Genomic DNA, 26,887 nt, shown 5'->3' on the forward strand with positions numbered 1-26,887 from the left:
AAGCAACAGCATACCAACTCTTAAACGATACAGCAGTACAAAAAGAATCTCCTCATAGATGGTCTCCCAGAAATTGCTACGGAACATCTAAGAGACACCGTAATACAACTAAGCCAAAAAATTGGCTCTCCCATTGAATCAAAAGACATCCAGTCAGTACATCGATTACCGCAAAAAAGGAAAAGAGAAAATAATTCCCGTCCTTCTCCCGTCGTAGTGCGACTCACCAACAGCCCAACAAACACTACACATAAAAGCTAGCAGGATTAAAAAACTAATAGTCAAGGATCTGAAAGGAGACCACGACAATACCCCAATATACTTGTCCGAATACTTAACGCCATATTATCAGAAACTATTCTACCAAGCAAGGAAAGTAAAAACAGAAACAAATTACCAGTTTATATGGGTAAGAGACAGCAAAATATTCCTTAGGAAGACACAAGACGCAAAACCAATCGATATAAAATCCGTAGAAGACCTCAACAGGCTGCCACATTGAAAGGAATATTGACAACTCGTAAAGAAGGAACAGCACACCAACCAACATGAATGCAGACCATCAAGCAGACGTAATCACCCCGGAACATGATAATTGCCACATTCTGAAATCAATAACAGAATGGAAACAAGTGACAATCCCCAAAAAAGGACTCTCTATTCTCCACATCAACATCAGAAGCATTCCAAAATACTGGCTGAACCTGCAAGCTCATCTGAAGGAAGATGTAGACGGCATAACTTTTTAATACTGACTGAAGAATCTACGACAAACGAAGAGGCATCCACCTACCAAATGCCACACTTCCAACAACACAAACACTGCAGACAAACAAAACGATGCGGTGGTATAATAATAATTACCAAACATAAACTAGTAACAGAAATAAACTATAAATCAGAATACGCAGAAAACATATGCATCGAAATTAAAAACATCAAACAAGATAACTTGATATTAAACGCAATATACAGATCCCCCAACTTAAGCACCACAAAATTCCTAGAAGAACTAAACAGATGGCTTTCAGTCGCGAAAGAAGGCGCCTCAGCATATTTGATAATAATAGGAGACATGAAGATAAACATTAGGAACATAAATAACAACACAGGACAATACCTAGACCTCTTATCGGCATATAACATAACCCCCATCCATACAGTCGTATACACGAGAAGAGATAGTCGGAAACACAACAACCTCATCCTGCATTGATCATATAAATATAAGGCCCCCCCTTCCCCAAACAGCCACACAGCAGCCGTCTTAACTTACAAACTGGCATACCATTATTTCACAGCATTGCAGTTACACACGGAACCAGAACCCATAAAACTTATTGAGACTACAAAACAGTATTATAGCATTCTAAACGAAACAATAGTAAACGATGAAATCAGAAAAACAGACTTGATGCAGATAGCATCTTTAGACTCTGCTGAAGCTGTATATAATAATCTTAAACTTGCATTTAACAAAATATATAACAAAGCATTAACAAAAATAAAAATACGCCCCCAAACGAAACAAACTTCTTGGATAACAGACAACATATTAACAGACATACAAAGAAAAGATGCCCTATGGAAACAACTTAAGAAGTCGCCGAACAATATCACTTTAAAAGCTGAATATAAAAGAAAACGGAATCTCCTAACAGCACAGATTAGAACGTCAAAACGAAACTAATACAGCAACAAATTAACAACAGATCAGAATAACATAAAGGAAACCTGGAACCTGATTAATGAAATGCTGGACAACATATCCAGAACCACTGCCTCAGAAACAATAAAACACAGCTTTGCCTGCGATCCCAAATCTCTCAAACAGTTGGCAAACAACTTTAATCAGCACTTCGTGAACTCTATCCAAAAACTACAAGAAACAACCTTTCCTCACACAAACGAACGTTCTCCACTAGGTCCACGAGCAACCCAGTCGACGTGGTTCCCCACAGTAACAAAAGAAGAACTATCATTTGGAATTCAACAAATTAACCCTAACAAAGGACCGGGGATAGACGGAATCAGACCAAAAGACATCAAGAAACACTCAACCAACCTACTTCCAGTTATTCAAAAACTGTTAAATAAAATCTTCGAAACTGGACACATACCTGAAACACTAAAGACTGCATTAATCACATCCATACACAAAAATGGAAAAAGAAACATTATAAGTAATTACAGACCCATCGCCACGCTGTCTGTAATCAACCAAATCATGGAGCGCAAACTCTCCACATACGTTGAAAAATTTCAAATCATACCCAAACACAATATGGCTTTCAAAAAAATAAAGGAACAGCAACACCTCCTGGAAGATTTCACAGACTTAATAAACGCTGCATTGGATAAAAACAGAATAACATTAGTGGTATTCATTGACCTAACAAAAGCATTTTGACACACTAGCACACAAAACCTTGTTAACGAAACTAACGCATATCGGAATTGGAGGTCGTCTACTCCAGTGGTTTAAAGCATACATGAAAAACAGAAAGCACATCACACGTATAGGATCAGCATATACAGCAAAGTAACCTGTTGAGTACCGCAAGGAGCTGTCCTATCTCCCATTCTATTTAACATATACATACACGACGTAAGCCATCTTCCCCTAAAAAGTAAAATCTTCCAGTACGCACACGACACGGCCATAGTATCCATTCACAACAACGCAAATATCGCTTACAAAAATATGCAACACAACATCAACCAAATCTCTAACTGGTTAACGGAAAACGGTATATATATATAAACCCTGGGAAAACAAAGCTAATGATATTCAAAATCCCCCAAACCTGCCCATAGAAACTAAATATCTCACTATCTGACATTCATCCTCCTATACACAAAGCGCAGAACCTAAAATCACAACCATCGCACAGGTGAAAACAACACGCTATCTCGGACTTCACTTCGATGCTGATCAAAGTTGGAATAGCCATACAAACTACCTACATACCAAGCTTAGGATGCTTGGTACCAAGCAAGCAAACTATACAGATTAAAAGACATTGCCCCAACCCACATAAAAATACTAATCTATAAAGCATTATGTGAAAACATTTTAAGATATGCAATCACATCATACGCATTCTGCTCAGACTACAGACTTAACAGGCTACAATGGTTGCAAGATAAAATGGTAAAATTGATATTCTGGGAACAACCCACACTTATGTAGAAAGCACGAACAAAACAAAATATTTAAGGTGAAACACTTATGCCTCTACACAGTCATGTTAAAACATTACTACAGCCCAACATATATCGTAACCAGAACAACATATCAAATAATGAGACCACAGTCAACAAACTACATGACATATAAGTACAACAATCACAATGGCAAAGCCACCCGAAACTTCTACGTACCTGACATGATAAACAAACTGCCGTTCGACGACAGAAACCGAGGGACATACAGAGAGCTCAAACAAGCGCTATATAAATATTATATCGAGAATGAAAATTAGAGCAATTCCTGTTTCTCTCTCTCTCTCTCCCCCCTCCCACACGCACGCAGGCACGCACGCACACACACACACACACACACACACACACACACACACACACACACACACACACACACACACACACACACACACACACACACACACACACACACACACACACACACACACACACACACACACACACAAACCTATGACAAACCCCCTCTCAAAAACTATCACTACAAGAACACAAAGAAACAAACACACCACGTCTAAATCCAACCCTACTTGCAAAAAAAAAAGAAAAAAAAGTTAAACTGCAATAGCAGTTGAAGTCTTCCAAACACATATCAACACCTGGCTTGCGACCAGTATAGAAACATAACCATGAAACCACCACCATCTATCATCTGTAATCTTCCTCAGATAAGCTCTGCTAAGCTTCGAGGAAGAAATCAGAAATGCCTCCCAAAGAAAGAGTATAATACATTATACAGGAAGAAAAATTTATTATTATTATTATTATTATTATTATTATTATTATTATTATTATTATTATTATTTAAAAATATTATTAACTTGCAAGTATCTGTTATTCACAATTGTAATGTATTATAATTATTACTGTATCTATGTATGTAATTTATCTAAGACATAATAAAATGTTTAAAGTGAGAAAAAAATTATTATTAATTATATTATTATTATTATTATTCATCTACAAGTAATCCATATAAGCAAATGCACAAATTTGTATGTATAATCACTCTTTCTCAAACTTTAAAAAAAATAAAAATAAAATAAAATATTACACAGAAAATTCTGTATAATCTTCATTGTTAATATTAGAAGAACATGCGTTGTAAATACATAATATAAAGGCAAAAAAGTATTATTAAAAATTTTAATTGAAATCCAATGTAGGAATTGCAGCACTTAGTGCTGAACTCTGCAATATAAGGTGCAATGTCACACAAGATGTTTATTGAATGATATAATCACGTAATCACAAGAAAGATATTTATTTAACCAAATATTTCGGTCTGGAAATAGCAGACCATCGTCGGTGGTATTACAAGAACAGTTTAAAAAATATACAAGCTAGAATACTAACAATAGATCGTTGAAATTAGAACATGCCGCGTGATGTTATATCACTAAGTATGAAACGAAATATTTTGAAGTAGAAACATGATTGAATTTGCTATTAAAAAAAAAAAAAAAAAAAAAAAAAATTAATGAGTAATCTTGATTAGGCTTTCCCAGATTTTTGATATAGATATGCAGTCATTACGATTCAGGTTGGGATGATGGAGCAAGGCCTCCACGCTTTCCTTGAACAAACGTTCGAACCTGTAACGGCGCCTCTTACATAGATCCCGTTACAGGTTCGAACGTTTGTTCAAGGAAAGCGTGGAGGCCTTGCTCCATCATCCCAACCTGAATCGTAATGACTGCATATCTATATCAAAAATCTGGGAAAGCCTAATCAAGATTACTCATTAATTTTTTTTTTTTTTTTTTTTTTTAATAGCAAATTCAATCATGTTTCTACTTCAAAATATTTCGTTTCATACTTAGTGATATAACATCACGCGGCATGTTCTAATTTCAACGATCTATTGTTAGTATTCTAGCTTGTATATTTTTTAAACTGTTCTTGTAATACCACCGACGATGGTCTGCTATTTCCAGACCGAAATATTTGGTTAAATAAATATCTTTCTTGTGATTACGTGATTATATCATTCAGTCTTATGTCGCAAGTATCCTTAAAACAACAAGATGTTTATTGTATGTATAAATATTTTAGCAATCAATAAAAAAATTATTATTATTATTATTATTAGACACCTCCAAGGTGTCTAATTATTATTAGATACCTCCAAGTTAGCCAAGGTTCTTTCAGATTATGTGCGTAACATCCCTGAAAAGGAAGAGATAAACTCAGCAGTAAATAACTTAACCATCCAAATTCAGAAAGCAATAGAATCAGTCAGGCAAACCACTGCTTCCACCCAACCAACCATATCCCAGGGGAAATCATGGACCTAATTTGAGCAAAAAACAGAGCCAGAAAGAGATTCCATAATACAAGAGTCCCACAAGAAAATACAGTACTGAACAACCTAAACAGACAAGTTCGTGAAGCTCTTCAGAAACAGAAACCGTCAATGGGAAGCCAAATTGGTTAACATCAATGCTGAAGATCACTCCGTGTGGAAATTCTTAAGAGCCATCTGCACCAGAAAGCAACTCATACCCCCTATGCAAACCAAGAAAGGGATTGTTCATACAGATAAAGAGAAAGCTGAAGCACCAATAGATAACCTTGAATTACAGTGCAATCCATGTTATGCAAATCTAAACATTAACCTTGTATACAACATTCACCGTCATATTAGGAAAACTTTACGATAGCATTGATAATTCAGAACATATCACTCCCACTACTCTGGAAGAAATAATAAATACCGGTATCTTAACTCATCAAACAGTTAAAAGGCTCCACGCCCAGATGGCATAACCAACTGAATAACAAAACTACTTCCAAGAAAGACCATAGTCCATCTCGTCAAAATTACCAATGCCATTTTCAGATACTAGCATTTTCCCACTGCTTGGAAGACAGCCACCATCATTCCATTGAAGAAGCCGGGAAAAAACCCTCAACTCCCCGAAAGCTACAGTCCTATCAGCCTGTTGTCCAGTCTCGGAAAGGTGATTGAGAAAGTGATCCTCACAAGGCTTCAAGCAGAAACAGATAAGTTAGGAATTTTACCGAGCGAGCAGTTTGGCTTCCGCAAGGGCCATAACACAGTTCAACAAGTACACCGGCTAGTGGAGATCATCACAAAAGGCTATAATTGGAAACTCCATACAGCTGCCATCTTCATCGGTGCTGAGGAGGCGTTTGACAAAGTATGGCATCAAGGCCTTCTTTAGAAACTCATGAAATTTAACTTGCCAATTAAGTTAACAAAAATAGTCCACTCATACCTGAAAGACAGATATATGCAAGTCAAAATCAACGAAGCAGTATCACCCAAACGCAATGTCTTTGCAGGCGTTCCATAGGGCTCTCTTCTTGCCCCTATCTTGTTCTCAATCTACGTAGAAGACATCCTTGTGAACGCGAGAACAACATTATCACTGCATTATATGCAGATGATACTGCATTAATGGCAAGATCACTGAGCCCAAAAGTGGCAACTAGAAAACTCCAAAACAGTATACATATACTAAAAAAAATGATTAGCAGACTGAAGGATCCAAGTAAACTCACAAAAGAGCTCAGCCATAATGTTTTCCAGAAAGAAAATCCATAGTATGGAGAACATTCATCTTTTGGGAGTTAAGATTCCATAGTAGACTGAAGTCAAATATCTTGGAGTGATACTTGATAAAAAAAAAAACTCCAATTCAGCAATCATGTAAGACACATAGCCTCGAAGACATCCAAAGAAATTTTCCAGCCCTACCCTGTGATCAACAGAAAAAGCAAACTGGATACACAAATAAAGTTAATAATTTACAAGATGGTAATAAGACCGGTCATCACTAATGCATCCCCCGCATAAAGCCACACCACGAATAAAAATATTCAAAAACTACAGAGATTACAAAACAAGTGCCTGAGGATGATTCTAGATGCCCCTTGGTTTATTAGAAACTCCTAGATCCATAGAGAAGTCAACACTCCTTACATCTCCTCCCTTCTCCTAGATCTAGCTGAGAAGTTCTTTATCAAGACAAGCAACCACCCAAATCCGTTGATCAAGGAACTTTGGAATATAATGAAGCGGAAAGCTACAAATATAAAAGGTCCAAGTCCAACTGAACTCAGTAACTTCACTGTCCTCACTGGGCGAGCTTATAGCTCATACACACTCCATTCAAAGTTCTTCCTTTACAGACAAAGGGGAATATGAAAAGCATTTTTGCTTCACCCAACTCGCCAGAAACGTTATTCGTTCGTTCGTTCCTTGGTATCTCTTCTGGATCTGCTCTCACTGATGAGACCTCAATAAAGCCAAAACCTCTCTGGGTAGTGCCCTTTTTTTTCTGTCCCTTCCCATAATGAATAGCATTATATACGTTCGTAAGGATGTGCATTGCATTTTGGGATACTAAGGCAATTGATGTGAAGTCATTAGCCTCTATATACAAGTGGTCCCATCATGAAGTGACTTCATGCAAAACTTTGCTTGCTTACACTTGGATAAAGGATGAAACCAAGAATATAATTTCCTCGCATCTTTAATTTATGGATAACCAACTGAAAAAACTTTCAACTTATAAGACTCTGATATGGCGCCATCTGGACTATTGTGCCAGATTTGGTGAGGTGGTTGAGAGGATTCAGAGGTGGGTAACTAAGATGGTTTCACGCTTGTGGAATGTTCCATATGAAGAGAGGCTGAAGATTTGTGGGTTACAAAAATGGGCAGATAGAAGGAAGAGAGGTGACATGATCGAAACATTCAAGTTACTGAAAGGGTTTGATAGAATGGAAGTGGAAGAAATTATTCAGTGTATGACAAGTGGGGATAGAACAAGGGGTCATCATTGGAAGTTGAATAACCTTTAGTCAGAAAGAATGTGAGGTGTAGATTTTCTGCTGCCTGGGTGGCGAATTCATGGAATGGGTAACCCGCGGATATTGTTAGTTCTTCGTCATTGAATCAGTTTAAGGTGAGGGATGATACGTACTGTGCGAATACTGGTTAGCTTTTGCCTCCCATGATTGGATTGTGGCTGGTATGATATTGTGAACTATGCTGTTGACGTCCCGCGATGAGGCTTTTGGCTCCATGGAGATACCCGTTAAAAATAATAATAATTAACTACTGTAGCATTTACCCCTTCATTTAGAACGTTTATCTTCGTAACAATATTTGTGCGAAGTGAGCTTAACGTGCCGTCTATTTGAGTGTCCGATTCACCGTCATTAAATTTAATAATTTTGGAAAGAGGACCAGTTTACATTGTCTTCTTTTCAGTTTAAGTAAACACCCTTAATTTAAATTTTATCTGACGTTATTAACAGCAATAAAATAATAAACAGTTTATAAATCACTGTGAAACACCAAAACACAGAGAAATGTAGCGAGCAACGATGTCATTAAAAAATCAGTTTACGAAAACTGATTTTTTAAAAACAGAGCAGCGTCAAGTCGCTTAAACCGTCGTGTGAATGAGCATTGGTCATAATTGAAAAACGTGCTATGGCAGGCGTTTATTGTGTTGTTTTTATACGGTCATCTCCATGGAGTACGATGACTCAACAGTAAAGATCCAAGATATACATGATCCTAATATGTGCCTGTGCTCAGCCACAAAAACAAAAACATGTATTTTGTAATACATAAATCTACAGATTCCCAGTTTCCCAACGTGGGTCCTTGGGTTGAGAATAATCTTATCAATAGAACAGTTTTTTTTCCTCCTTCATTATCTTAGTTTCGTTGTTATTTGTGATAGGAATTTATTTTCTGCATACAACTAATAAGGCTTTTGACAGTTGAAATATGGAGGGTTGAGAAACATTGCAGTACATCAACACAAATTCGTTCTTGTAGCTTAAGATTAAAAAATAAGATGATAATTAATATATCCACTGAAATATCCTGTAGTCCTAGCTAGCATCTCTATAGTCTTCTTAGGAGAATTTGAACGTTTGATTTTCACGATGGTCCAGATTCTGGTAATTTGTTAAGTTGGAGCTTTTTATTAGTCATACTTGGTGTTGCTGTTGCTTTTGTAGTGGCATAACAACCTAAACTACCATGATAAACACTCTCAAAGAACTAGAAAATGTATATAAAGCATTGTACGTATTTAATTTTTTTTGTGTGAAAAAAAACAACAAAACAAAACACTATTTTTTCGTTCATTTGCATTTGTATTGCCATTCGTAGAAGAAGTTCAACTACAAGAAAAAAAGTACTGAAGAATACGAGTCCCATGAGTTGCCATCTTAATTTCTGTGACTTTTCGGTGTTTTATATTAGCGAGGCAGTTAGGATAGAAACAATGCAAAATAACAGCAGATTCCAAGTAATTCCATGTCATTTTGACTGCAATAAAAACAGTAATCAACAGCTTGTGTACTGCAGTTTTTATTTAAGCATTTTATTGTAAGTTCAGTTTACGATAAACATGAAAAGCTTGATCTGTCCTTTAATTATTAAAAAATATGTGAAATGACTACGAATAAAAACATTCATAAAAACCATGAAAACTTTCCCATATGTTGTATACATTTTATCAACAATTTTTTATTTCTTACATTCGGCGTTGTCATCAGTATTATTATCACGAGCGATGCATGGGTATATCAGTGGATGTCATCAGCGAAATGGAATAAGGTCAAGAGAAAAGGGACACATTGCTTTTCTTTATAATGAAAGTATCACACCACTTATTTTGTATTGCTAAAATACAAGAGATTGAAACGACTGGCATTTTATTAGTTTCCAAGTTTCCACTGATAACCATTTGTTTTTGTTTTTTCTTTTAGCATAATTAAGGACTTTTTTACCTTTTTCCTTTTAGCCTCTACAGGATCGTCGCCAGATTAGATCGCACCCTGAGGCAAAGAATTAAATATCGCCCCTGATCGATTATAAGACAAAAAATATAAGAAAATCTCCAATTACTATTTTGTTTTTATTACAAGAGAAACATTAATGTAAAATGATTACATAATAATATTAATTAAATGTTAATTAAATGGAAAATTAAAAGAAATAATATGGGATGTAATATCCCTTAGCTTAAATTAATTAAATGTTTGCTCTAAAACTGTTTATAAGCTATTCTAAATTTAACTTATAAGCTATATTCACCTTTATCGATATAATTTCCAGACCAACCAATCTTTCTTGGGTCATTGCTGTTCGCAAATAATTTTTAATCAGTTTAATCTTGGAAAAACGTCTTTCCGCACTTACAACAGAGACGGTGCCGACCACAATATGGCTGAACGAGCGACCTTATTAAGCCGCGCCATGAGGCAGGCTGCCTCTATGCTACACCCTGTCGACGGTACTCAACTTCTATGTCATCATTCCTTATACCCTCTCCTCCTTCAAAAGTACATATTTTCCCTTAACCTTTACACTCATTCAGATTTCAGCATTTTGTAATTTAGCAATATCAAACTTCCGTCTATTAAATGTTTTCTTCTGATGATTTTTTCGAATATATAACTGTACAGATCCCATTATTAGGTGATGATCTGAGTCAATATCAGCACTTCTTTTATTTCGAACATCTAATAATATTTTCCTGAACCTTTGGGTGATGGCAATATAGTCTTTTGACTTTGTGTTTTGCCATCTTTGACACCCAGGTTACTTTATGTATTCTCTTACGTTGAAAGACTGTGCCACCTCTTATGAAGTTACATTTTCATACAATTCCATCAACAATTGACCCTTTACATTTCTATCTTTCAAACCATGATTACTAATTACATTCTCCAACCCCTCATCATTTGTATCATCTTCAGTGTTGAAGTCATCCATGAGAAGCATGCTCTCGTTATCCATCAAGGTCTTATAAAGTAAACTGTAAAACATTTCTTTTTCTTCAAAGGATGCATTCTCAGTTGGGGAAACAGCACTGAACAAGTCTTAGCTTTCCAAATTTAGTTTTAAGATTTACTGTTGTTCTGAAATTAGTTCCCATCCAATGATTGCGTGACCAAATCTTTTGCTCATGAGGTTTCCAACTCCATACGGATGTATATCAGTTTTATTAGGCATCCCTGAATAAATAAGCATTACCGTTAAAATTTTTCTACCAATACCATTCCATTTTACTTGACTAATTCCAAATAATTCAATTTTATATTTTCCCATCTCCTTTCTTAGTTGTGCTAGTTTTCCTGTTTGAGAGAGTGCTTTAACATTCCACTGGCTAATTCGTGTCCTAATTTTCCAAACTGTAGGCTATGCCAAGGAGTCCACGATAGAACGTTTGCAATGATGGTAATATTTCAGCGTCCTTATCATCACATTTTTCCTATCCAAAATTCAATGACGAACCATCTTAAACTATGTTGTCCTATGTAATGATAATAGCTTGCCAAGGATTATGTTCATTTGCTCATAGATGTATGTTGCAATCAATGCTGTAATGTTTGCTTTTGAACATTTTTAGGTTCAGAAGTGGTTGATGAAATATTTATTTTCTTTATAATTCACTTTTTATTGACAAAACAATTCGAAATGATAATAACGATTCTTTCCATCCTGCGTGATGGACACTATTTACCATTACTGTTGTATTGTTTCTGTTGAGCTATTTTAATGGGGGGGGGGAAATCATTTCCATTGCCCATATGCAAAAGCGGCTTTAGTTTCAGTTGCTGTAATAAGCAATTGTGTCGCTATAAGAGAATACGTTACGAAAATCATCGTTTTATAATTGATTGTAACCGTTTCCATACTTATTGATTTATATCTTTGTAGACAAAAAGTAGTAAAGATTCACTAAATTTTCACTAAAATACATGAAGCTGGAGTATTTTTATGCGTATGAAGGGAGGGACAAAAAAGAATATAAAAATCATTTTTATGTGACTTCCATCCATTAAAGCTTCTAAACCCACAGTACCATGGGTGAACTAAGATACTGTTCTGTATTTTTTTAACTTTATTTATATATATATTTATTTATTTTCTACATAATCCGAAAACCCTACACTTAAGTTCTTACAGTATAAAAGGAAAGTGGAGAAAGCAAAAATTCGTCAATGAATATCCCGACAGAAGAGACATAAGAACAAAAATAGAATGTCTCTGAGAGAGTGACGAGTGCAGCTATGAGAGCAGGGTGATTAATTAATCAGATCAGGGCCGCCGAGAGGGGGGGTGACATCTGAGACTTTTGTCAAGGGCCCGGCATCGAGAGGGGTCCGAACGTAGGGCCACATAACTGTGTTGATAATGCATGGTTTTAATTCTCGTAATAATGCAACAATGATAAAGGCATATCGAGAATGATACTGTGTTTTCTTTTAGACAGACGGCTACGCTCTTTAGCTCGCTTTGAGTGCCCGGAAGACACTGATTCTCTTGGCGTGGATCGCTGTAGTTATAGCGGGTGATGACTTCAATAGGTGTTCGTGCAAGGTTGTTGCACGAATGCAACATTACTGTGAATGCAATTGCTTGCATTCACAGTAATGTTCCCTGCCAGAACGCTTCGTTCTTGTTATTATTTTGAAAGACGAAGGTTTTGTGATTGTTTGTAAAGTGTGCAACTGTATAGTGTAGTGCGCTAAAAAATAAAAGTAAGTATTCTTATTAATTTGATTTTTTAATTATTGAAATTACATTTTTAATAAAAATTTGACCAACAGAAATGTATCATCATAAATCTGGAGGCAATAAAAATATAACATTTCTTTAAAAATTTATTTAAAAAAGTGTACAATAAATTCAAAATTCGATACATTACATACGATACAAAATACAAACATTAAATAAAGTATCGAATTTTGAATTTATTGTACACTTTTTTAAATAAATGTTCAATGTTTTATTTGACTTTTTTATTAAACAAAAGTTATGCACTTTTTTAAGTGGGGCCGGAACCACAGACTTGTCACAGGTCCGAAAATTTGTCTCGGCGGCACTGAATCAGATTATCCTCTTCAAGCTATTATCAATTTTTTTTCTTAGCTAAACTATCCTAAAACAGTATTCCAAACACTTCCCTAATTTGGGATATAAACAAATTTGAGTTCAGTTTTATTTTTATGTCTATTAAAAACTCGCAACACACATCGGCCTTGTGAATTCTTTGGTTATTTTATTCATAAATAAGGATGTTCGTATGAAATAATGAACATAAATAAATCCGCTATTGCGTTTTATTCCACCGAGTGAGTACAATAGGCTGGTTAGCTTTTACTTTTATTTTTATTTTTTATTTTTTTTTGTAAACTGGAAGGCAGCAATCCCATCCTTATTCATTCACAGATAGCTCGCCCAAGACAATCGATGATTTTGAATGTCCGAGAAACAGAATAAGGCAGACAACTGCTGCCATCTCGTAGTGATCCCTAACCCGATGTATTATGTGAAATAACGTGAGTCTTTATTATTATTATTATTATATGTAACTCCTCCACGGAGTCCAAGAACTCATCGCGGGAGGGCACTGTAGTCTACTTCGCTAAATACATCTCACTCTCTTCACTAGTACTCAGTTCTCCCATTTGACACTGCTACCATCAATGCCAACTACCGCCCCTCATCACCAACAACAGTATTTATTTATTTTTGTATGTAAATTGAATGTGTTCTGAAGGCCGATTGATTTGCACGCGGGATGAAAAATCCGAGTTTCGGGGAGAAAACGTATGAGATCGGGCTCACCTTCAATTGAAAAAGCCCATATAAAGATTCCCCTCGTCACGACGAGGATCGAACCCAGGTCTTTTCAAATCGAAGGGCTCAATGTTCCGCTGTTCTTCCAATTGCGCTACGGAGATTGCCAGTACCTCTACTTGCCAGTACCAAACAATGACTAACTCGAGAACCAGTTGAAGAAAGGCTTAGAAAAATTAGAATGGACTTTCTTTCTGTGCTGCCTAGCACTATAAAGACACACGTCATTCTACAAAATGCATAGGCCTTGAGAAAATTAGCGAAACATTTTAATTTAGTAATAATTAATAATAAGAAAATAAAATTAATTAACAATAGAATCTCATTTATAGTAATGGGATTCGGACCTACAGTCTTTTGGTTACAAAGCTGAAGAGATGCCCTGAACTGGATCCACCCGAAATGACTGTTTGCTCATTGTAACGATCAATATTTATATTATTATAATTATAATAATATAAATAGGCCGTCCCTCTCATACAAATCCAATCTTCTCTCAAACTCACTCCACACATTCAAAATCTCGTATGCATTCTTTCTACATAGCCTACTCATCGAATCGTTTGCGATCATAGCCCTTCTTTTTAATTCATTTTTATCATAGCAAGGTAAAATACTGACGATTTTCATTTCCTCCCTCTTCACTCTCGCCTCTTCCAACAACCCTTTCATGTTCTCTTTCAATTTCTCAATTAAACAATTTAAAGTAAGCACATGTTTATGCTTAATTAAGCATGTTAAATAAAAGTGTTTTTATTTCTTTTATTTTATTTTTTATCTCGCTTACCTTCCTGGTTTTACGCAGAACTTTTCAAGGTCTTATCACACCGTACAGTTTTATTCAATGCTCAACAAAGATTTCATTTTATCAGACAAAAAGGATGCACGATTTGTATCCCACGAGAAAGCAGATAATCATGAAAGCTGGTATGGATGATAAAGCAGTGCAAATAGGTGAATCCGGAATCTATCAAAGTATAAATAGGAAAAGGTGTGCACAGAGTACTTCGTCAGCAATCGTTCCTGTAAAGCCACCATGATGATCTTCTACGTCTGTGCCATCCTGTTGGTAGCGGCAGTGACCGCTTTACCACATGGTACGTTTATTCTTTAAAATTGTTTGTACCAATTATTTTCCTGTTTCTTTACTGTTACACTGTTTCTAGAACGAATTTTTTTTTAATATAATTTTGCATGTTTGTTATAAAATTTTAGATTCTCACATTATTTCTGAATTAAGTAGCTTTTAATAATATTTAAGAAAACGTTCAACTGCAAAGCAAATAATTTTATCGCTTTACTTCAATGAAATTGTCCGTAATATGCTTAACGTTTGTTCATACATTAATTATGCTGCTCTAGGTTCTTATTGTTTTAAGGATAGATGCGGAACCTTTATCATTTATGAAGGGACATGACAGCTGCGTGATAGTCCATGTTGATTCTGGTTGAAAGTAGCAGTCCTCTATTTTGCTCTGGTCAAAAGTACTTCGCTTTCAGTGGTAGCGTGTTTGTTTTGGGAGCTCCTGATTTGTATCGGCTTTGAGTTTTGTGACTTTCTCATGAATATTTTTGGGCCTTTGATCCATAAAATGTTGGTGTTTTTTTCTGACTTTGCTTTTCTAGATTGGTATACAACAGATTTTGGTAGAATGGCGTTAGATACTTAGACAAGAAGTTGGAGTGTTAACTTGAAATATATTCGGATCCCAGGCTATTGGTCTTTTTCAACCTGCTAGCTCTCATGGCAAGCCTTATTTTTTTCTCTTTTTGGATTTACGGACTGAATGTCATTCAGTTGCAGAGGTCAGTCAATAGTGTGGCCTAAATTTAGAACCTATATCTCTTAAGTTTTCTGTTGGTTTCAGGGAGGCCGTCTACGATAAGGTCTTCCTTATGCTGCTGTTGGTTTAATAGTTCGTTCTGCAATTTTAAAGAGTGAAGTTCTTGGCGCAAGTTCAGAGGTCACTTTTATCAGACCGTATTGGCTTTCAGTTATTACTTTGACACTTATTTTTAATACCTCAATTTGTGACTTCTTCCACTTCTAGTCCTCATATTCGTTAAACTATTTTGTGATTTGTTCGTTCTGCTAATCGAAAGAGTCATGAATAAACGTCATTACGATAAATTTCATAAATATCGAGTCCTTGTTCTTTTAAGCTTTCGTCTTGTTTTTCCTCGGGTAAAATGGGGCTGCGTTGTTAACTTATCTCCTGAAATATTGATGGGATCTCTTTGTTCTCCCAACAGACATTTCCATTCTTCACCCTTTTGCATTGACTTTCGCTGTATTCGTCAAGTTAGTTCATACAAGTTAATAACAGCGTTAAGAACTTGAACAACCTTTTGTAGTTAATTTAAAAATTGCTTTCAGTTAAAGGATTTTTATCTCATTAATAGGACCTCTCCATAAACCGATGGAAAATCCTGATCTCTTTCAAGGCGATATTATGGGAATGGACACTCCTGAGGTAGGATCCGATGTTTCATTTCATATAAGACTTTATGAATTTAATGGACGTTGAATTTACCAGTCATATACAAGAATTCTGACAGTCGCATTTTGTCACTTCATACTAATCTCTGGTACATATAATCTTCATTATGTTTCAGGAACGCAATGCCATTAAAGGTGACTATTACCGGTGGCCTAATCGAGTAATTCCTTATGTGATCGGTAACGATGCATTGGGTGAGCCAATTCGTATTTTTATAATTGATTTATATTTTAAGTTGCAATTATTTATATTTATATTCACTCAAAAAAAAAGAATAAAAATAAAACTGCCTCCTCTTTGATATCTGCAGTCAGCCATCCTGTTATCCACTATAATATATAATAAGGCAAAAGTACACTGTCCAACTTGTGCAGTTAGCAAAGTCCAAAAGTAGCATGGTGTAACCTCCCTTCTTCCCGTGTCTAAATCAACCGTAATATTATTAGAAATCGTGTGCAGATAAGATCATGTAAATCCTCGCTGTTCTTCTTAAGTCAACCCACTTCATACAGACGTGGGTTGACTTGACTGTCAACCCACTTTTGTATGCTAGCTCCTGCTACCAGATATACTAAGTTGACAGTTGGATGCAGGTCTTTCCACCATCGTTGTGTAATGGGATTATCGTACATTCCCTGTTTTGAGACTCAAATTACACGGTCTGGTCAAAGGCATAAGCAATTCAGCTGAACATTCTAATAGCACTAGCCTATGCAGCCACGCTATTACCTCTTCCTCATACACCTGAGTTTCTTCATCCATCGAGCTTCATGTTGCCTACACCAGACTGATAGCTCTTAGTAAAATAAACACTCAGTTGAACCATCTCTTCTGCATCTATTACCCTCATAATATCAGCATTCAATGAAGTTATTTTTTTGGCACACATCATTATACAGAACTGGTTAGGTTTCATACCTCGAACATAGCTTCCCGTACAAATTATACAATTTTCACAGCTGACATCGTCCTTATGAGCAGGGTGTTCCTTCCTCATTATCGTTTCCATAAGAATCTCTTGCTTAATAAGATTGCACATCCATTTCACTCCTACCCTGTTTGCGAAGTCTACAGAACATTCCAATATTGCATTACTTAAGTATTTCTTAAATGCTTCTCATTCACGGTTAATATTCCTTCCATCCAGCAACTGATACCATTCCACTGAACTCAGGATTCTCCTCCGTAGGTCATAATTTCCTGCTTTGTAGTTCAGCATACAATTTATTCTGAATGGAACATTTATGTGCTTGCCACGTCCCAGGTCACCCCAGTATGATCACTGGAGTGACTTGGGACCAAAGGAGGAAAACAGCCACGTCTAAATGAACCCCTCCCCCCTAATAGGTTTAACATTCTTTTAACTCGAGTTCCTCCTTCCACATGATGATTGAGGAAGTTGTCTGGCAACAGATCAATAAATTTGGTTTCATTCTTCTCATAAGATTTATGCACTGCACCAGGGCTGTCTAACCTTTGGTAATCCGAGGGCCGCATTTAAAAAAAAAAAAAAGATTTATCCGAGGACCGCATCCAATGCGTATCTAGTAATTTGGTGAGCAGCTCCCACACAACCTCGAAAGCTGAACAAACGAACAACACTAATTGCGCGCTCACGTTTCCCGTGAGTGTCCAGAGCATGCGCGTCTGAACCAAACAGTATAGGAACGCTTCTTTGACACATCTAATATTTGAAAAACACGTGGGTATATAGTGATGTAAAAACACTAAATAAAATTATCAACATCGAGATTATCGATTGGTGATAGAATTAAAATGTCTAAGACACATTCGATTCAGATTTTTATTTTTATTTTTTTCCTTGTGAAAATCAAAACCCACAGGCGGACCGCACAAAATCGCATCGCGGGGCGCATGCGTCCAGCGGGCAGTGCTTTAGACTTTATTACTATTATTATTATTACTACTTGACACTTCCAGGGATTCGAAAGACTCATCGAGGGAGGGCTTGTTCTACAACTTTCTATCTCCACCATTCAATCCACCAACTACAACTAACCGCAACTACACCAACGCTATCTACCGTTCACCACCACCACTACACTATCAATATTCGGATAATTAGTCCCCTATGATCATTCATTTAGTGTCTATCGTGACTGATTTGTTGATGTGCATTTCCTCGTCCTCAGAAACTGATCTTCTGATTCTGTATCTACACCCCATTCTGCGTTTGATGTTATTCGATTCTACTAATCAGCATACAGACTCAGACTGTTACATGGAAAATTGTTACTAGTATCCAATTATGACTTTCAACCCAAACTGCACTCAAATCAACCGACATCATTAACAATACCTCCCCCCCCCCCCTCCATCATATTCTGTCTGTGTTTTCTAAAAGAAATGCAGTACCCTTTAAACTCGATACCGGTTAGCATATCTGCCTCTGAGAGCCAGGTCTCAGTGCTGCCTACAGTGTGAAGCCAAAGGATATTCACTAAGGCTACAAACGCTATGCTATCTCTCTATCCCTTCGTTCCTTTTACTCCTGGCATTCATCTATAGACATAATAATCAGTACTTTAGTCTGTACTGACCCAGTTGGATCACTTGTAGACCTCTGTTCGTATCTAATGTCTCACTTACACAAGTCCGATTGGAAGAACACACAATCGTCCATTTATCATACTCACTTCCACGATTATGCACATTTGTGTCATCGATTAGATCTCATATCAATAATTTCTTTAGACTTCTGATATACTAAACGCATTGCAATGCAGGCCGTGCATCTCATATAAATAAATCCATTCTTCCCTCAAACTCACCCTATACATCCAAAATCTAGCAATCTTTCCTTCTGCACAGGCTGCTCATCTAGTCATTTGCCGTCATAATAATCTTCTCAATTCATTAAAATCGTATCTTGGTGCTAACGATTGTCCTTTTGAGAGAACTTAGTTATTTTATTGGATTATTTTTGGTTATTTTTATGGCTCGCTTGCAAACAAATCTGATCTTATTATTTTATTCCCTCACCTTAGAATTTCCTAAGTATAGGAATGCGACGTCGTTCAAGACTTTCCTTTTGTTCGTGGCAATGGCGATGAAAAGCAGAGGAAGAATCCATTGAACAAAAAATATTATCATACTTTCTCCATCACCGCATTTTAAGGTTGTGACAATGCTGTTAAGTGTTCGCTGGGGACTGTCACCCGATGTACATCGACTTTTATAGCGAGATTCATCGCTCCGGAAGCAACTGATTCCAGTTATTCACTGCTCGACTTTTGCACGTTTAAACACAACTGTCACAATTCCTGAGCATTGAACTTCGAAGTCCTTTTGAACATTATAACACTGTAAACCATTGAAATCTATATCATAGTAAGTAGGAAGGAGGAACAACAGATGTCAAACCAGGATAGTCCCCTAATCTTAATGATTTAACTTTTGTTTTACTCATGATTACTAATGATTTGCTCATGTTAATTGCTGATTGGAGGTGCTTTACCCGTCCTTATACGGTGGGAATGGAGGAAACTTGGTTTTTCACTCCCCACTCCCAAACAAGCAAACCAACCGGCCCCTTAACACACACATTTTACAAACATAAACACCTACCTTTAGAGCAGTGTTTCCCAAACTTTCAGTACCCGCTAATCCTTTTTGAACCGTAACCGTAGTAGCACCGGCGTCTCCCTTCTCTGGCAGAGACAGTCTGGAAGTTATATTTATTTAAACACGAATTATACAGAGATTTATTTTTAAATATTTGCATTACAATAAATTTAATCACTCTACTCGGTAGAAGATGAATTTCATCTTCCAGTGACCAGCTTACTGGAGGCCTGAAGTGGCTTCAAAATGTTTCGTGAATTACCAGATTATATAAAAATTTATAAAAATATAAAAATCCTTTTTTATTGGTTTATCAACCTTTAGTGGGCGGGAGGCACCTAAAATAAAAAAACTTCTGAACAATTAATAGTGATCACTTTCCCAAACTTTCGGATTGGCATATGCAGTCTTAATCATTCTTAATCTTACACTTCATGATACGAATGATTTTGAAATTTAGTGGACAGTTCGACTGAGCGGTTCAAACTATTTAAATATAAAATTGATGCAAACAATTGGAAGCACGCAGTTGAAACGCGACCATGCTATCAAGCAGACCTGACTGTAATGGAGGTCAGTCGATACAGGCCAAGAAACACATTTTGTTTCTATCTTCCTTTAGAGCTTTTCGTTATGAAAAGCTAATTATAGAATAGATCTGCACTCATTTCCGATAATACGGCGATAAAAATATAAAAGGGGGAAAAAAAAAGGGAATCAAAATTTAAACGTGTGTCGTACCCCGTAAACACCTTTCGCGTACTCCTGGGGTTACAAACATCACTTTCTTAGAGGGATGCAACACAGGAATGGCAACCGGCCATATGAAACAGCCTGAAAAACCCTCTAATTAGGTAACTCAACCCGTGTTGAACGGGCGATAATTGGATGGATGGAACTACTGATTTTTATCCGCTTAATCTTCAGGCTAAAATTTCTGAAAAGTAAAAATATTTCAACTATTTAAGATACTATTTAAGACGGACATATCCTTCTTCCCTTTCAGTCATCTATGATATTAGATAATTTCAAATGTAGTAAAACTGTTGAATCTTGTTTTAACTGAAATAGCCTTTTTTTTTTTTTTTCTTCTGCAGGAATTGCTGATGTTATTGATTCTGCTGCTCAACACATCAACCAAGCGACTGGAGGATGCATAAATCTTGTTCGTCGTACTAATCATCAGCATTATATCCATATCTTTAGGGGTGAAGGGTAAGTTAAGGGTAACAGCATATCCTTCTTCCCTTTCAGTCATCTGTAAATTCAGCTAATTTAAAATGTAGTAAAAATGAAGGAGATTTATTTTAAAGGTAAGTTAAAATCGCTGCTTGGTTTAACATGGCGAGATAAGCCAACCATAATTGATCGGTTTATCCTTCACCAAAAAACTCAAAACAAACAAAAAAAAAAAATCCAAATTTTATAAAAAAAAATAAAATAAAATAAAAATAGGATGATTTTGCTGAACAAAATATTTTTATAGTTTAGAATTTTACAAAAAAAAACGATAATTCAATGTTTAATATTTAATATTGCTTAACAGCAGAGTTCCATATTTGCTACTGGTTCAAACAATGATCAATCATAATCCTACAAAAAACATTTGAAGTAAAGAGTCTGGAAAATCCTAACCTTCTATCTTAATTATATCTCATCTTGTTGTAACATAAAACAAATAAATAACAAATATTCGAACGTCTTTTCATTCTCCGAATAGAGAAGGCATGTCGAGTGCATTCCCACACATTGTAGATAAGGTCATGTTCCTAACCGTAATTAGTTTTGGTATGTGGGGGGTGGGGATGGTTTGGTCGGTGTAGGTGTATTGGGCATGGCTACGTGTATTAATTTACAATGTTTAAAACTCAATTTTCTTCTCGAATCTGTGAGAATCCGCGTACTTGGAGCACAAATACCTTAAAAAAACAAAACAGTGAGAAAGTGGTTCCCCCCGCTGGGATTACAATCTACCCTATAAGTTATTGTTCTGAAGACGTAGCTCATAGAAGTTAGTATGAGTAGAGACAGGTATATCATTCGATAATAGGAGAGTAGTACATTTGTCGTATACGTTAAGGGTATCGCAATAGAACTGGTCCACATACTACCTTCGTTGTGCTCAGCTTAACCAACAGTCGTATGAATTTTGACACACTATTAGTGAAGATGGGAAATTAATACAGAAAAGGATAAAGTAAGGAGTAAACCTGTGCATATCAAATATAAATTTAGCGGAATCAACCCAAACACCAATGGGATTCACACATTTAACATTTCCATAATTTAAATTATACATATTTGGTCATAAAATACTTAAAAACGAGATTTGTTGTCGTTATGAGACCATAGGTACTTTATTAATACATATATTAGTATAATCCCGCCTACTAGTTTCGCTAGCGACTGTCTAGTTTTGTCAAGGCTGAACGGTACACACACCAAAAATATGAGAGAATACAGAAACGTTGCTAACTGTTAGGCAAGTTTGCAACTATGCGTGACAATGCGTGTTTGTGTTGAGAAGCTTCAGTCAGTATCATGGATACGTGTTGTATGCACACGCATTACATAATTTTTCGCGTATTGTAGTTCCGTTAAACTGAGTGAGTTGATTAAGTTTTACCATACATCTTTAAGTATGGCACCCTGATTTCTGTTGAGGTTGTTACCCGTTCTTAATACCACTGCCGCTCCCTTGAAAATTCTGTAACCGTCATCATCATCTAAGTACGGCATAGAGCTTTTTTCCCAGTCAATGGCATGGTAGGAAGTTGCAAAGTGATGGGCTATGCTTGAGGAGAGTGTTCTATTGTGATTGACATCCCCAACATGCTCCTTCTGTCTGATTTCCAGACTTCTTGAATTTTGCCCAATATATGAAAGACTGCAAGTACATCGAATTCTATAAACACCTGGATATTTGAAAAATAGTACACTGTCTTCAGGAGATCTTAATACTTGTCAGATGGTAGTGGCTGGCTTAAATACCACTCTGATGTTGTGAGAGTTTAACATTCTCGCTAATCTTGAAGAGACTGAATCTACATAAGGGATGACTGCTGTTGAAGCGTACTGGGTGACTGTTCTTTGTTGTTGGAGGTTGTCTTTATAAAGGAACTTGTTGATGATGTTTGTAGGAAAACCATTCTGCGATAGCGTTATAGCAATTTGAGGAAGTTCTGTCTGTACTTCTTCGTCTGAAATAAACTTTTTGGCTCTGTTCCGTAACATGTGAATGATGCTATGTTTTTGTGATCTATGATGGTTGGAAGAATAATGTAAATAACGTCCAGTATCTATAGGTTTTCTTTATATGGAAAGTTTGGAAATATATGTATTAACTATGGCAAAAGAATATTGTAGATACTGAATCTACATAAGGGATGACTGCTGTTGAAGCGTACTGGGTGACTGTTCTTTGTTGTTGGAGGTTGTCTTTATAAAGGAACTTGTTGATGATGTTTGTAGGAAAACCATTCTGCGATAGCGTTATAGCAATTTGAGGAAGTTCTGTCTGTACTTCTTCGTCTGAAATAAACTTTTTGGCTCTGTTCCGTAACATGTGAATGATGCTATGTTTTTGTGATCTATGATGGTTGGAAGAATAATGTAAATAACGTCCAGTATCTATAGGTTTTCTTTATATGGAAAGTTTGGAAATATATGTATTAACTATGGCAAAAGAATATTGTAGATATTTATATTAACACTTAAAATGTTTATTTTGTCATAAAATTATTATTATTAGAATATTTATAAATACTCAGTAATTCTTTTGTGTATAATTAATTTTACTTTTGTATTTTCACATCATAATTTTATAAAATAAGTTTTCTAAAAATTCACTCACAGTTTCACTCAGTCAAATCTTACAATTTAGTTCATAGATGCGATATAAAAACTATGTCAAATATCAATCACTGAAGATGTATGGATTGGGTATTTTCATTCCATTTGTTTCGTTTATTTCGTGCTTATGACTGCATAAGAAATATCTGAAACGAATGTCTAGCTGGAATGTTTATGTATTATAATGCACAAATATTTGAAAGAAAGATCTTATTAATTGAATCCCTGTATGAAATAGAAGAAATTAATCATGTTAATAGAACAATGTTCCTTCATAGTGTGTCGTGAAATTATTTTTGCTTATGAGGTGTGCTGTGACGTAAAAAAGGTTGGGAAACACTGTATAGAGTACTTTTGCGAAGAGATAAGACTGCTGGGATTGAGAGAAAGATCAAATGTCCATCTTTGCTAGTAATGGGTATTTAAGTAATGGGTCAAATTACCTGTATTCGTCTATCGATATTTAGTGGAAAGTCTATCCAAGAGAGAGTGACGTCTGTAATTCTAGTCAAAAGTGAGCGAAGAATGTCGTGAACAGGGCGAAACAGTCCATGTTTGAAATTCTTTTCCCTAAAGTAGAAAAAAGAATTACGTACATATAATACTTATCTAAAGTATTGTATGTACCATAATAGTAATAAGATGAAATACACAAAAAATCCGCAGAGAAAATATTCTCTCTGTGGATTTTCCGAATAAATAAATAACAATTATTCTTTATTTCATTTGCAGCTGTTATTCGTTCGTCGGCTGCCGTAAATCTGGTGCACAAGAGCTCTCCTTGGGACATGGTTGCGAATACTTGGGCATAGTCATCCACGAATTTTTACACGCTGTTGGCTTCTTTCATGAACAGAACAGATACGATCGTGATGACTATATAACCATCTATTGGGCAAACATTAAATCAGGTTTGTGACACTGCTGTTTCTTATTGCTCTTATTTATTTGATTATTTATTTATATTTTGTATTTAATTTTATATAATGCAGAAAGGCTGCTCTAGAGATCAAATACGGAACTTTTTCAAGCCCCTTAAAACCACACAGACAAAGGGTGTAAGCAAATTATTTGAATACGCGCTCGTAATTTAGTGTTTTATTCGATTTGGCTTTACTTTTCTTTCTTAAAATCATTAACAATATTTCAGTTAGTATAGGCATTTAAAGCATTAAAGCGTGTATATTTTTTTTTTGTGTGTGTGTGTGTTGTGTTAAGCTATGCAAATTACCTTACAACTACACAAATATGTTTGTAGTCATGTATTGTATAGTTGCTATGCAGGCTTATCTGCATATCAGCTTGCCATCTCTGCTTGCTATTACTCCATGGGTAAAAAAAAAGAACAAAAAATAAAATAAAATAAAGGTAAACGAATGATTTCTACTTGGTTTCACTGCACGTCATTGGGTGCTGTCTCCCATTCAAGCCTCAGAGAAGGGAGGGAGGGAGGGAGGGAGGGAGGGAGGGAGGTCCAAGCATACACACAACTGACAGACAGATCATACTATGTATTAATGCTGAGATGTGATTAACTCATCACATGAGAGCATTTAAGTTATGAAACCATACGACTTGGCTGTGATAAGCCATTTAGCCTAACACAGAGGGAAATACGAAGATTGAAACTACTTCAAAAATGTTTCGTTAATGAGTCAGCGCAGTGTGGTCAGCAGTCTTATGCCTATTGCTTTATCTTTTACAGGAATGCATGTTTTTAAGTTGTTTTGCGCATATGCTGTCTGCATGTAATATTTCTAAATGTAGCTGTAAATTTGATTGCTATTTGGTATTTGATAATTGAATCTCCTTAGTACTAATAGTTCTTACTTTGGCCTTTCTCTTTTGCAGCCGAGCTGCAGTCTTTGATCTCTATGGCAGTTTGGGATCTTAATCTCTTGACCAGTGAACGTTGACTGTGAATTTCTTCACCATCCACCAAAGCGTTAACCAATTGAGAGAGAGAGAGAGAGAGAGAGAGAGAGAGAGAGAGAGAGAGAAGTACCTAAATCGTATAAGACAGCCACGTGATTCGGCTGGACAAATCACCGATTTCTAATGAAATTGTAGCCTAACGTGAGAGTGTGTAAATGAAGCGAGCTTGTAATTAAATAAGTGGATCTAAACCGACAGTACTTTTTTCCCCTTCTGTTAGAGTTGTGTAAGTACTTTTCATAATCGCCGATCAAATGGTAATTAAATATCACTTTTTTTTTTTCAGACATGCAGAGCCAGTTCGCGTTGGTGCCTTCGAGTCAAATGGATAAGATTAACACTTTCGACTATTATTCCATAATGATATACGGTGAGTACGCTTTCTCAATGTACAATAATAGAAAATCCATGGAGGCCAAGAAACTTGGAGTAACACTCACGGAGCCATATACGAAATCTTCAATGACACAATCGGATGTGGCAAGAGTGAAATATGCTTATCGCTGTTGATAAAAACAAAACATGTGTTATTTGTTTCAACAGCATATAAATAAATAAATAAATTCAATCAGGAGACATTACTAATCTCTTATTTTTTTTTGTTTTTTCATTTACTGAGATATACGAACAATATGATAAGACCAATTAAGACTTCAATATACTGTAATAATTCAAGTTCATACTTCAAATGATAATATTGCCAAAAGATGTTTATTTTTAATTTAATGTTTATACATAATGTGTAATAACAAATATTGTTTTATCATTCTTTGATTTTTGTTTAAACAAAGCTAGAATAAAATCCATCGCTTATTTAAACAAAATTGTAATGCTATAGAGAAAAACCAGCAAGTTTTGCGTTAATTAACGAGCAACGAATGCCCATGCAGAACTTTACTCAAATATACTGATCACAGAACTCACTTGATAACAACATAATCTTAGATATACATAAACAACATACGAGCGCAACCTTTCAGTGTATATCTATATCTTTCGATTTTTAAAGCTTTGAATGTTTCCACAAATGGAAACAACCAAAGCATAAAAAATCGAATACAAGAAAACAAGCGACCACCTTACAGTGAAGATAAAAATGCAAACAACAACAAAAAAACTAATATAGAAACAAATTAGCCTCTGC

General features: G+C 35.8%; 1 protein-coding gene across 1 annotated transcript; it reads left to right on the forward strand.

Annotated features, from left to right (window-relative positions):
• The first annotated feature begins 14,878 nt into the window (after window positions 1-14,878).
• Window positions 14,879-26,317, forward strand: LOC150101096 (astacin-like metalloprotease toxin 5). Its single transcript, XM_090401636.1, has 6 exons — window positions 14,879-14,967; window positions 16,274-16,344; window positions 16,487-16,565; window positions 21,054-21,171; window positions 24,541-24,719; window positions 26,030-26,317. The coding sequence occupies exons 1-6, from the start codon at window positions 14,907-14,909 to the stop codon at window positions 26,251-26,253; spliced, it is 732 nt and encodes a 243-aa protein (XP_090257762.1). The 5' UTR covers window positions 14,879-14,906; the 3' UTR covers window positions 26,254-26,317.
• The last annotated feature ends 570 nt before the right edge of the window (window positions 26,318-26,887 follow it).

This window comes from Typopeltis vanoorti, chromosome 12 (genome assembly GCF_054136105.1).
Source record: "Typopeltis vanoorti isolate ZY-2024b chromosome 12, IOZ_Tvanoo_1.0, whole genome shotgun sequence".
Lineage (NCBI taxonomy): Eukaryota > Metazoa > Arthropoda > Arachnida > Uropygi > Thelyphonidae > Typopeltis > Typopeltis vanoorti.